Raw genomic sequence first — 12,224 nt, forward strand, 5'->3', positions numbered from 1 at the left:
ATTAAGGCTGCATTCAAACGTCCCGTAAAATTGTCTGTGGTCACGGATGCGCGGCCATGGACAATTTTAGGAACTATTCAAATGAATGCTGCCATTTACATGATCTGTGCCGTGACCCCCACCGCGATCCACACCACTAAAAAAAAAGGACATATCCTAGTGCAGATCGCATATGCACAAAAAATGGTAGCACATCACGAAAATCTTTATTGTAACACTGACATAGATACAAAAATACCACATAAATATATCAATATACAGGAGTAGTAAAATGAGGAAGACAACACCCCAAATACTGCTCTACATTAAAAACACTAAAATGTCACCATAAGTCCTGCTGGTGTTCCAGTCAGGGCTAATCTACCACTCTGACTCTGGACTGTATGTACAATAACAAAAATCCAACAGCTCTACCTACACAGAGACCCGGTAAAACAAAATATAACCGAATATATTTATGTGGTATTTTCGTATCTATGTCAGTGTTACAATAAAGATTTTTGTGATGTGCTAACATTTTTTTGTGCATATGCTTTTTTTCTTTTGAGAGGATGATGTACTATTCATATGCATTGGTTTTGCACTCCATGATTATTAGTGGTGCCCACTAGCTTTATATATATATAACTAGTGCAGATCGCGGCACGGATTCCACAACGTGCAGCTCTGCCCCCTCGCCACCCAACAGCAGAGATGACAGGAGCGCAGAAGACAACTACTTGCCTACTCCCCCGTGCCAGTGAACATGTGCTCCTGTCATCTCCGCTGCCAGGTGGCGAGCTGAGGGAGGGCTATGCACTTCTATTAGGGTATCAGTGCTGCAATCCTTCTCCAGTCATCGCGGCGCGGATTGCGGCATGGATAGTGTGAATGAGGCCATACTTTAGGGTGAAAGCTAAAAGGCACACTGGGAGGGGGGGGGATTTATCAAGGGTGGATATCCACACGGATGTATTGAGAGGCACACACAGGCTACCTGTCAGAATATATTTTGCTAGTATTCTGACATATACCAATGATGTGATGCAAATGCAGTGATGGTGATCGAAAAGCTATGGCTATTCTACTATATACATTGATACTTCATGCTCTTCATTTTGTATATACAGCACAATATCAATTTATACTGAAAACAATGTCAGTATGTGACTTGTTAGATGGTGAGCCGAAGTAAACATAGTTAAGAAACTTTATGGTAGGACTTCTATGTATACATGAATAGTAGGTTTCTTTGTATACATGGATTTAGTAGCATAAATATTAATCAACACATTGTATGCTAAATTAAATGTTACTTATTGACTTCCTCGGAGGCTCATGTAAATTGCTATGGTCTGGCAGCGCAATATTAATAGAGAAATTCCCATAACAAGTACTCCATTATCCCAGCAAGAAATTTTAAAACCTTAGAATGCATTATATTCTGTATGAGTATAATGAGCCCTTTAATATATTAAGGATTGCAAAAGCCAAACAGATTTACGTAAGTACAAGTGAAAATAATTATTTTCAGAACCGCATCCGCGGAGTAACATACCCAGCTGCATGCTGCGAAGCGCTATAATTCCACTTTTAGCCCTTGAGATGATGAGTCACAACATTCGCCATTTACCTTCACAATCCCACAATAATATCAATTAAATCATGAGTGGGCTGATGTCAGGAACGCATAGATGAATATGCTTGAAGAAAGAATACTCACTGGACCAGAATAAAGCATATGTTTAATCACTATATCACAACTGAAGCCATTACGTCTATCCAATCATGCATGATATTTCTTAATGCCAACTATAATTATTGCATCTTAATCTGCATCTATTACCTGAAGAGCGTCACTGACAAACGCTCTTTCCTCAATTCATGCTGCACTTTTCACTGCCTTGTTACAAACAGGACAAGAATAGAATGGCACTCTCATTGGTAACGTCTGCTGAATGGCACAGTGCGGGTCAATGGCACCCTCCACCTACTAACACTGGTGCTTTTTTTTGTTCTAGACAGAATTTCTAATTAGAAAGGTTGATTAAAAAGTTGGCCACAAGTTCGATAACTATTAACGAGGCAATTAAAACAAGGATGGTAATTAGAGACAAAGAAGAGTGATCTCAGAATTTGATCCTTCCCAATTGTATTTTAGGTCAATTACTTAGACTTAGAGCCTCAATGATACAGCAAAAGTAAGTACAGCACTGTGTCCTTCTTGCATAGCACATTGTAGGTTAATAGCAATTAGATATGGGATTATAATTACATCTGCAGTTTTACAATGGGAAGCAGAAAGGTTTCACAGAATTCTATATTTCACAACCGTATTCTACTACAGAAGAATCTATGGAAGTAAACTAAATCTTAGTTCTCCAATGGGTTTCTTCTCAGCCTTTCAACCTTCTACTGATTATTCTTCCAAGAAGCCTATTCCACGGAGTAATAATCGCCCAAATCAGCCCAATTTGGCCAATTATTGCTCCGCGGAAAATAGACAACGATCTACCTATGATCGTGTCATCGGCTGATCGTTTATTTAGGTTCAAACCTAAAATCACCGGCCTCCAACCACGCATCACTGCGTGGAATAGCAATGCGAGGTGGGCGACCCACCATTTCACAAGCACCATACTTTACCTAAGCATGTTGCAGGTCTTCTCCTGCGCTCCTTCTTCTTCCCAATCTCGCATGCAGTAACAGCTTCGGTGTGGCCTGTCTTAGCTGACAGATCACTCAGCCAATCACTGGCCAGGACCGCCGCGGTCAGTGATTGGCTGACCGGTCTGTCAGCTCAGACAGGCATCGAAGCTGCTGCTGCATGTGGGACCAGGAGGAAGACGGAGCGCAGGAGAAGACCTGCAACATGTTTAGGTAAAGTATGGTGTTTAGGGCTGCAAGGACATCGGTAACAATGTCCCTGCAGCCCTCACTTAATGATTATCGGGCCGCGTAATAGGCCTAGTAAACGAGCGCTGATCTAACAGATAGGCGCTCGTTTACATTATTGATCGGGCCCCCATCAGCCCATGGAATAGGACTTTAAGGGTCCATTTACACAGGAAGATTATCTGACAGATTATCTGCCAAAAATTTGAAGCCAAAGCCAGGAACAGACTATAAACAGAGATCAGGTCATAAAGAAAAGCCTGAGATTTCTCGTCTTTTCAAATCCATTCCTGCCTTGGGCTTCAAAGCTTTGGCAGATAATCTGTCAGATAATCTTTCTGTGTAAATGGACCCTAAGACATGGGTGTCAAACTCAGGCCTTACAGCTGTTGCAAAACTACAATTCCTATTATGCCTGGACAGCCAAAGCTTTAGCAATGGCTGTCCAGGCATGATGGGAATTGTAGTTGGAGGGCCTAAGTTTGACACTTATGTTCTAAGTTGATCTATGGTCACATGAATGCTAAATTTTGATCTGGTCAAAAATCTGCCAAAGGCTAGATTAACACATACCGTATCCGCAGCGAATTTCACATAGGTCCCACTCAGCCAAACAGTACACGGCCCCGCCGCAGTCAGGGATTGGCTGGGCAGGACCTCCGCTGGAAGCCTCAGATGCAAGTGGAGCGTGGAATCTGCTGTAGATACAGTACATGTGGATTTAGCCTAAGGCTATGTTTACACGCTGTCAAAATGAAGCCCGTTTTTATTGGGTGGCGGTCAATGGCAAATACTGACTGTTATTATAAAACAATGGGCGTTGTTTTAAAAACAGCTGCTAAATGACCGCCACCCAATAAAAATGTCTGTCATTTTGACGATATGTGACCATAGTCTAAAAGTTGGCTCGGAAAAAGGAGAGAAAGGCTGACAATAAATCTGTCAGACAACAGCTTCTCTGATGGACTTCACTGATAACAGGGCACTGCAGATATGGTAAAACAGAAACTAAACAACATATGTCAGAAAGACCTATATAATAAGTGCACAGCAAAATTAGAAAATTACTTTCAAAGGCATTCATGGCCTTTAAGACTTTTTTTTTTTGTCATAACGTTTTATTCTCCCAGAAACTGTCTAAAGCAGGAAAGGTTTTCTATAAGGATTTGCTACTGCTCTGGACAGTTCCTGTCACATACAGAGGTGGCAGCAGAGAGCACTGTGTCAGACTGGAAAGAATACACCACTTCCTGCAGGACTACAGTGGCTAATAAATACTGGAAGTATGGAGATTTTTAAATAGAAGTATATAAAATAATAATAATAATAATAATAATAATAATAATAATAATAATAATAATAATAATTTGTATAGTGCCAACAGATTCCGCAGCGCTTATTTAAATATATAAATACATTACAGGTTATCTTTATATTAAATTATACAATGAATAAATTAAAATATAGAATTAGAGACCTACCCTCAAGAGCGTACAGACTAGGATGACTGGGAGTGACATGAGAGGCAACAAGTGCTTTATTTGTCAATGTTCCAGTCATTGTACATTCAAAGAGCCTATAGGTGATTGGGCGAGCGAGTCGCACGCCATTTTCTGAGCTGATGTAGCAAGTACAGTATAGATGGCACAAAGAGGTTATAGAGAGGATGCAGAAGGGATAGCAGAGAGGGAGACGAGATTAGGAAATGTTATAAGCGCACCTGAAGAGATGAGTCTTCAGGGCACGCTTGAAACTGGGGGTGTTGGAAATTAGTCTAAGCTCTTTGGGTAGGGAGTTCCAAAGGACTGGTGCAGCACGAGAGAAGTCTTGGAGGCGGGAATGAGAGGTTCTGATTATAGAAGAGGTTGGTGTAAGGTCATTAGCCGAACACATATATATATATATATCTTTCTGACAACAGTTGATTTGAAGGGAAAAAAAATCCCTTGTATCTAATGGCAGCTGTTGTGTACTTTCCCTGCCTAGAAAGAACAGACTGCTTCTGTTTCAAGATAAAATAAGGTAAGATGGTGGCCTCTGGCCACGGAATACACAACCCTGTACCTATGCTTTTATACTTACCATGGTGAGTTAAGTTTTGTCCAGCTCTCAATCTTTATGGCCTCAATTGGCCTGAATTTTGAAACTAAGAAAATCTAGGGTTTACAATTTACACTGTCTTAGTCACAATATTTAGGATAATTAAACTAATTTATTTTTACATTCGTACAGCAGATCTGAAAATCTTCCACAACTAACACAGATGTACAGCCTTTCTGTTATCCAATGAACAGAATGTTGCATCTTGCAGTCTACAGTAGAATAAATCAGCTGCCATATGCTGACCTTTATATAAGGAACATATCTTCACACAGCGAAAAAACATGAAGAAAATAAGTCTGTGATGAAAGTAATAGAAAGAGTAAAATATGTTGTGACGTGTTCCCAATATGCAGCACTTAGTACGAAAAGTGGTCCAAGGGAAGGCAACCAGTTAACCAGTAACAGGATCATGGATACTCATTACGCACTGGTTAGTGTGAACAGAGTGCACCTAGTCTGATCTCACTGAAGAATTTTTGTAGCACAAATTACTAGAAAAATTAAAGACGTTATCCACCTAAGAGCGAAAAAATTAAATGCCAGCTGGTCTTATTCGCCAAGTCCCCCTGAGTATTTTGAGCCATCTCCTGTCTTTCTAGTGGCTGCCATCCCTGAGTTACAAGTTTTTCCAAAAGCCAATCTACTGTATAACAAAGAAAGAAAACTACATTTCCCATCATCCATTTCCCTGATTGGTCTATTTGCGTACTTTGCGTAGCTTTCTTTCCTGCCCACTGTTGGCATTACTATTGCACAGTAAACACAGGACTGTTTTTTCACCGATTTTTCATCACATCACCCCGATATGTATTCTATACTAACTGATGATCTAGCAGAGCTAATGCTCACATGATGTAGCTACGTGCTGCATAACAGGTGTCTGTTTACCAGGGGTGGGGGTGTTGTGTAGGTTTAGATCTCTGCTTGCTGGCGTGAATGAAAATTTCTAGTTTCATCCAGACTTTAACCCCTTAGCGACCCATGACGTATCTGATACGTCATGGTGCCACGGGGGTGTTCAGAGAGGGGTCTCGCCGGGACACCGCTCTGAACGGCGCTGATCCCGGCTGATATGTGCAGCCGGGCAGTGCCTCTATTAGCCGGTGCGGGTCCCGTTGCCGCGCCGGCTAATTAAGCCTCTAAATGCAGCTGTCAAACCTGACAGCTGCATTTAGAGGCTCTACGCCGCAAGTCCCTGGTGGTAGTGGGACGGATCTCCCCCCCCCCCCCGCGATCTATGACCGATGTAATCGATCTTTGCTGTGTACAGTATATACACAGCATTGATCTCTATGAGAGATAAGTGCTGTCTATATATAAGTCCCCCAGGGGGGCTTCTAGTTACAGTTAAAAAAAAAAGTAAAAATGTTTTTTTTATAGTAAAAAATCCCCTCCCCTAATAAAAGTCCAAATCACCCCCCTTTTCCCATTTTACAAATATAAATAAACAAATAAACATATTTGGTATCGCCGTGCGCATAATTGCCCGAGCTATTAATTAATCCCATTCCCGATCTCGCACGGTAAACGGCGTCAGCGCAAAATAATTCCAAAGTGCAAAATTGCGCATTTTTGGTAGCATCAAATCCAGAAAATTTTATAAAAAGCGATCAAAAAGTCGTATATGCACAATCAAGGTACAGATAGAAAGAACGCATCATGGCGCAAAAAATTACACCTCACACAGCCCCATAGACCCAAGAATAAAAGCGCTATATGCATGGGAATAGAGCGATTTTAAGGAACATATATTTGTTAACAATGATTTGAATTTTTTACAGGCCATCAGATAATATAAAAGTTATACATGTTACATATCGTTGCAATCGTAATATCTTGAGGAACATGCATAACAAGTCAGTTTTACCATAGGGCGAACGGCGTAACTCCCCGAAATCATTTGACAGCGCAAATTTTTTTTTTCCGGTTTCGCAGCATATTTTATGGAAAAATAATGCCTGTCATTGCAAATTACAATTGGTTTCGCCAAAAAATAAGGGCTCATATGGGTCTCCAGGTGAAAAAATGCAAGTGCTATGGACTTTTAAACATAAAGTTTAAAAAGCAAAAGTGCAAAAATGAAAATTGGCTTTGACCTTAAGGGGTTAAGAACATCTATAACACTTACAATATACAGAGCTGTGACACAAATACAGGTACATATGCCTGCATTCACTGACAGCAAGCAGAGATAGAATTATAACTTTTCATATAACAGAAACATAGGCTCAGGGACATATGTAAGTCTATGGAAGCAGCACAGGTGCATGGAGATGATGAAGATGATGCTCCTGGTGGTCGGGTTACCAAGTCAATAGACAGCTAAATAACCCCAGAGAGGAGATCACATGTCCTGTGACTACAAAGGGAGGAAGAGGGAGGTGAGCATGGTCAGAGTGGACCCAGGGTAGAGGATTTTAGACATCGATAGTGAATAAGAATGAGAAAAAAAAAAACAGGGAAAGGGTGCAAGATAGGTTATACATGTATATTAGACAAAGCGTGGTATTGGGAAGGGGGATCGTTTAGAATATTGTTTTTTGTTACCCTGATAACCCCTTTAAAGTTAGCTATGATGGAGGGAAAGGTGTCAAAACACTAAGGGGGAGATTTATCAAACTGGTGTAAAGTAGAATTGTCTCAGTTGCCCCTAGCAACCAATAAGATTCCACCTTTCATTCCTCACAGATTCTTTGAAAAATTAAAGGTGGAATTTGATTGGTTTCTAGGGGCAACTAAGACAATTCTACTTTACACCGGTTTGATAAATCTCCCTCTAAGTGCATAGCAGTTTGATGCAACACAGCAGTGCAGTCAGAGTGCTGTAAAAATGTTTACAGTCGGCAGAAGGACATTCACACTGGAGCCAAGATGGTGGCCTGATCTGTTCAATCATATATTCGTTATCATCATCTGGATGGCACCAGGATGTACTATAGGAAGAAAAATAAAAACAGAAAAGAAAGGGGCACCTCCTGGTGTAGTAAGGTTGGGCAAATATCAAACAGGAGTGAGTGATGCAGTCAAAGCACTCACCTGGTTGGGTTGTACAAATGTATAGGCACAACTCTATGATGAGCATGTAGATAACAGTACCGCAGCTCCTCCTGGTAACACCAACACAGGGGTGTATAGGAAACTGTAGAATTGGATCCACACGGGATCGCTCGACTAAAGGTAACCCAGGTGACGATAGGGCGCAGGTGCGCTGTGATGTAATCCACAACAGATGGGAGTCCACTAGGGGACTTATCCACGTAGATCAATACCAAGAATGTAACATTCAAGCAATGTAGTTTATGATGCAACGTGTTTCAGCCGACCGATTGTAAGGTGGCCTTTCTCAAGCTTAAGAAAGGCCACCTTACAATGGGTCGGCTGAAACGCATTGCTGGATAAACTATATTGCTTAAAAGGTCAATTTCTCAAAAGGTCAGATCTGTTGAGGTGGCCTATTAGACAGGTGGTTTTAAAATTATGGCTGATTAGCACTGATATATATATATATCACAAAAAGAAGATTTTCCATCGTATTATTTATATCGATGGTGTGCTGATGAAGGTTGATCATGTTATTTTTAGACAATTTTGGCAAATCACAGCTGAAAACATGTTCTTGCATGTCGAGTTTTGGAACCTAAAAGACATAAGGTATGGCTGACTTACCATCCTAGCATCCCACAGGGACAAGGACTTATCAGCGGAGCTTGTGAGCACAATGTTGGAATATGGCAGGAACTCAATGCTATTAACAGAATCCACATGGCCTCGCATGGTGTACCTGCATCTTTCACTGTGAACAGAAACAGAAATATTCAGTTATTTTATGACTATCTCTCATGAAAGTTAAGTAGGGAAAACTTTTCATGAATATTTTTCCCTGTGAATTTGGTAATGTAAGCAGTCCATTAATATTTGAAGAGACCGCATAGAACAATGAATACTCAACACTGAAAATAGTCTTACGTTGCTGTTGAGAACTAGCAATTTAATTTGCTTTCCAAAATTTGCATTACAATACAAAAGAAATGTTCCAAATGTTAAGTATAGTACAGGATTTCCCATAATTATCTTAATGTATTCAAAACATGAAGAAAATAACATTTGGAGAGTAATAGAAAAAAAAACAAGAGCAACATTTGGATAGACAAGAGAACTTAAAATCTAATAAGACAGACACAAAGACACCATGGAGTTAATACGCTTAGTTTGCAAATCAATATATCAAGTAATTACTATGCTAGTGCACACTGCAAGACAGATTTCGAATAGTCAGGTTGCCCTCTCTCAGGGCTGCTTATCATTCAATCTGTGAAGAAACGTATATTGCTGCTTTAAATAACACGTCCCAGATGAATTTCCTGCAGAGCCATGAGATGTAATTATAACTCACACCCTTGTATGTCAACAGGGAAAGCAGGCAGACTAAACAGGAAACCAGAGGACACTGTGCATAAAGCACCGGCATATGGTGATTGACACAAAGGATAGACAAGTGGGCTGCAGGAGGAATTGGGTGAGATTAATTAGCTGCCACAACAGGAAGAGCCTGGTCCAGATATGTTCCAACGTGTGAATGGATTGTGGTGACAGACCCTGACAGATGCCATGTGGAAGATACAATACAAGAATATTCATACACCTACAGAGTCTTTACCTGAATGTCTCTCAATACATTATTTGTGGATAAAACTAAAATTGCATTTAGTACTCTTGTAAAATATTTTAAGCCTATAGACACCTTTGTTATAGTTTTTTTCTTAGTGTTGATTTGTTTCTTGAATGTAAAAATAAGCAACTTTCTATATAGTCTTCATTAAATATTCCCTACCATTTACCTACTACTATTGATTTTCTGCTCTCTCATGGTTAGGGAGGATTCACAACACTATTTGACCCCTGATGCAGCACACCACACTATTAAGTGAAAACTCAAGTATGATTAGATACTGTATCAGAGGGTTGTTGTTAATGTAGTGTATTCTGTGCAGAGACTGGTTACAAGTGGTGTGCCACAAGGGTCTGTTCTGTCTATTCTGTCTATTTTTTTTAATATGTAAGCGACACAGGAGAAGGTTTGGTAGGTAAAGTTTGACTGTTTGCTGGAGACACAAACATGTGCAACAGGGTTGATATTTCTGGAGGTATCAGTAATATGGAAAATTATCTAGCTTTACTAGATAAGTGGTCAAAACAATTGAAATTGCAGTTCAAAGTTTCCAAATGTAAATTACTGCACTTTAGGAGGAGGAATCCTCTAGGTATCATATTGGCAGTTCTGTATTAGCAAAGACTTCAGAAGAGAAGGATTTAGGGGTAGTGATTTTTGACAGCCTTAACCCCTTCCCCCAATATGACGTCCAGGGACGTCATGAAAAGCAGTGTCAGAAAGCATCATGACGTCCCTGGACGTCATGCTTTCCCTGCCTCCCCCCTCTGTCCCTAGGTGAGATCTGGCAGTGGGAGGAGGCTGTCTCACACAGCCTCCTCCTGCTGCCACTGCCCAGAAAGGAGCCGTGCTTCCCCCGGCGTTTTCTGTGTAAATGCACCCTAACACTGACAGATCATTCAATATATAATGCATTACAGCACTGATCATGTGCTTTAATGCATTATAGATGTGAAAAAGTGAAAGTAAAAAAAAGAAACACTAAACACATACATACATACATAATTAAAGAAATAATTAATTACAATTAATAAATTAAATAAATACATAATAAATAAATAATTATATATAAATTAAATAAATATACACATTCCCCATCCCCCTTTAAAAATGATCCCCTATAAACAAGATACACATATTTGGTATCGCCGCGTCCGTAATGACCTCGTCTATGGGGAGATATGCTCCCCCCCGCCGATCGGGTGCCTGGGAGGAAGCTGCGGCACATGCTGCTACGCTCCCCCCAGGCTGCCCTTCTGCCAAGTCCCCCCATGCGGCTGCCCCCTCCCCCTGCTCCCCCGGCTCCCTCTGCACTCTCTCCCCCCCCCCCCCCTCGGAGCCGCGTGAGCAATCGCGCGACTCCGGGAGGGTATCCAAAGCAACCCAGATGCTTCCCAGTGCGTCTGGGTTGCTATGATTTCTAATGATCAGGTCCCTGCACTGAGGCAGGGACCTGATCATTTGAATGATCTGTCAGTGTAATGGTGCATTTACACAGACAGATTTATCTGACAGATCTTCAAAGCCAAATCCAGGAACAGACTATAAGCAGGGATCAGGTCATGAAGGAAAGACTGGGATCTATCCTCTTTTCCAATCCATTCCTGGCTTTGGCTTCCAAAATCTGTCAGATAAATCTTTCTGTTTAAACGCACCCTTAGGCTGGGTTCACACACAGTATATTTCAGGCTGTATTTGGTCCTCATGTCAGGTCCTCATAGCAACCAAAACCAGGAGTGGATTGAAAACACAGAAAGGCTCTGTCCACACAATGGTGAAATTGAGTGGATGGCCGTCATATAACGGTAAATAACGGCCATTATTTCAATACAGAAGCCATTGTATTAAGATAACAGAAAATATTTGCCATTAAATGGCGGCCATCCACTTGATTACAACATTGTGTGAACAGAGCCTTTCTGTGTTTTCAATCCACTCCTGGTTTTGGTTGCTATACAGCCTCACAAATACAGCCTCAAATATACATAGTGTGAACCCAGCCTAACACTGACAGATCATTCAATATATAATGCATTACAGCACTGATCATGTGCTTTAATGCATTATAGATGTGAAAAAGTGAAAGTAAAAAAAAGAAACACTAAACACATACATACATAATTAAAGAAATAATTAATTACAATTAATAAATTAAATAAATACATAATAAATAAATAATTAAAATAAATTTATAAATTAAATAAATATACACATTCCCCATCCTCCTTTAAAAATGATCCCCAATAAATAAGATACACATATTTGGTATCGCCGCGTCCGTAATGACCTCGTCTATTAACCCGTTAAATTAATTATTCCACCAGATTAATGCCATTAAAAAAATAAATAAAAAACTAACAAAAATGACAATTTTTTTGTTAATCCCGCCCCCTAAAAAATAAAGGAAAAACCTATCAAAAAGTCACATGTACCCAAAAGGTGTACCACTAAAAGCGTCAGCTTATGCCGCAAAAAAAAGTCCTCACATAACTCCATTGGTGAAAAAATTAAAATATTACCACTCTTACAATATGCAAGACACAAACAGTTTATATAGTATAAATGCCATAAACTATAA

General features: G+C 40.2%; 1 protein-coding gene across 1 annotated transcript in view; it reads right to left on the reverse strand.

Moving 5' to 3' along the window:
- Positions 1 to 12,224, reverse strand: part of SPAG16 (sperm associated antigen 16) — a 666,429-nt gene that overhangs the window by 253,455 nt on the left and 400,750 nt on the right. The window contains exon 13 of the mRNA XM_069983207.1: positions 8,644 to 8,770. Within this exon, the coding sequence (XP_069839308.1) occupies positions 8,644 to 8,770 (127 nt within the window). The remainder of the gene's footprint in view (positions 1 to 8,643; positions 8,771 to 12,224) is intronic.

This window comes from Dendropsophus ebraccatus, chromosome 9 (genome assembly GCF_027789765.1).
Source record: "Dendropsophus ebraccatus isolate aDenEbr1 chromosome 9, aDenEbr1.pat, whole genome shotgun sequence".
Taxonomy (NCBI): domain Eukaryota; kingdom Metazoa; phylum Chordata; class Amphibia; order Anura; family Hylidae; genus Dendropsophus; species Dendropsophus ebraccatus.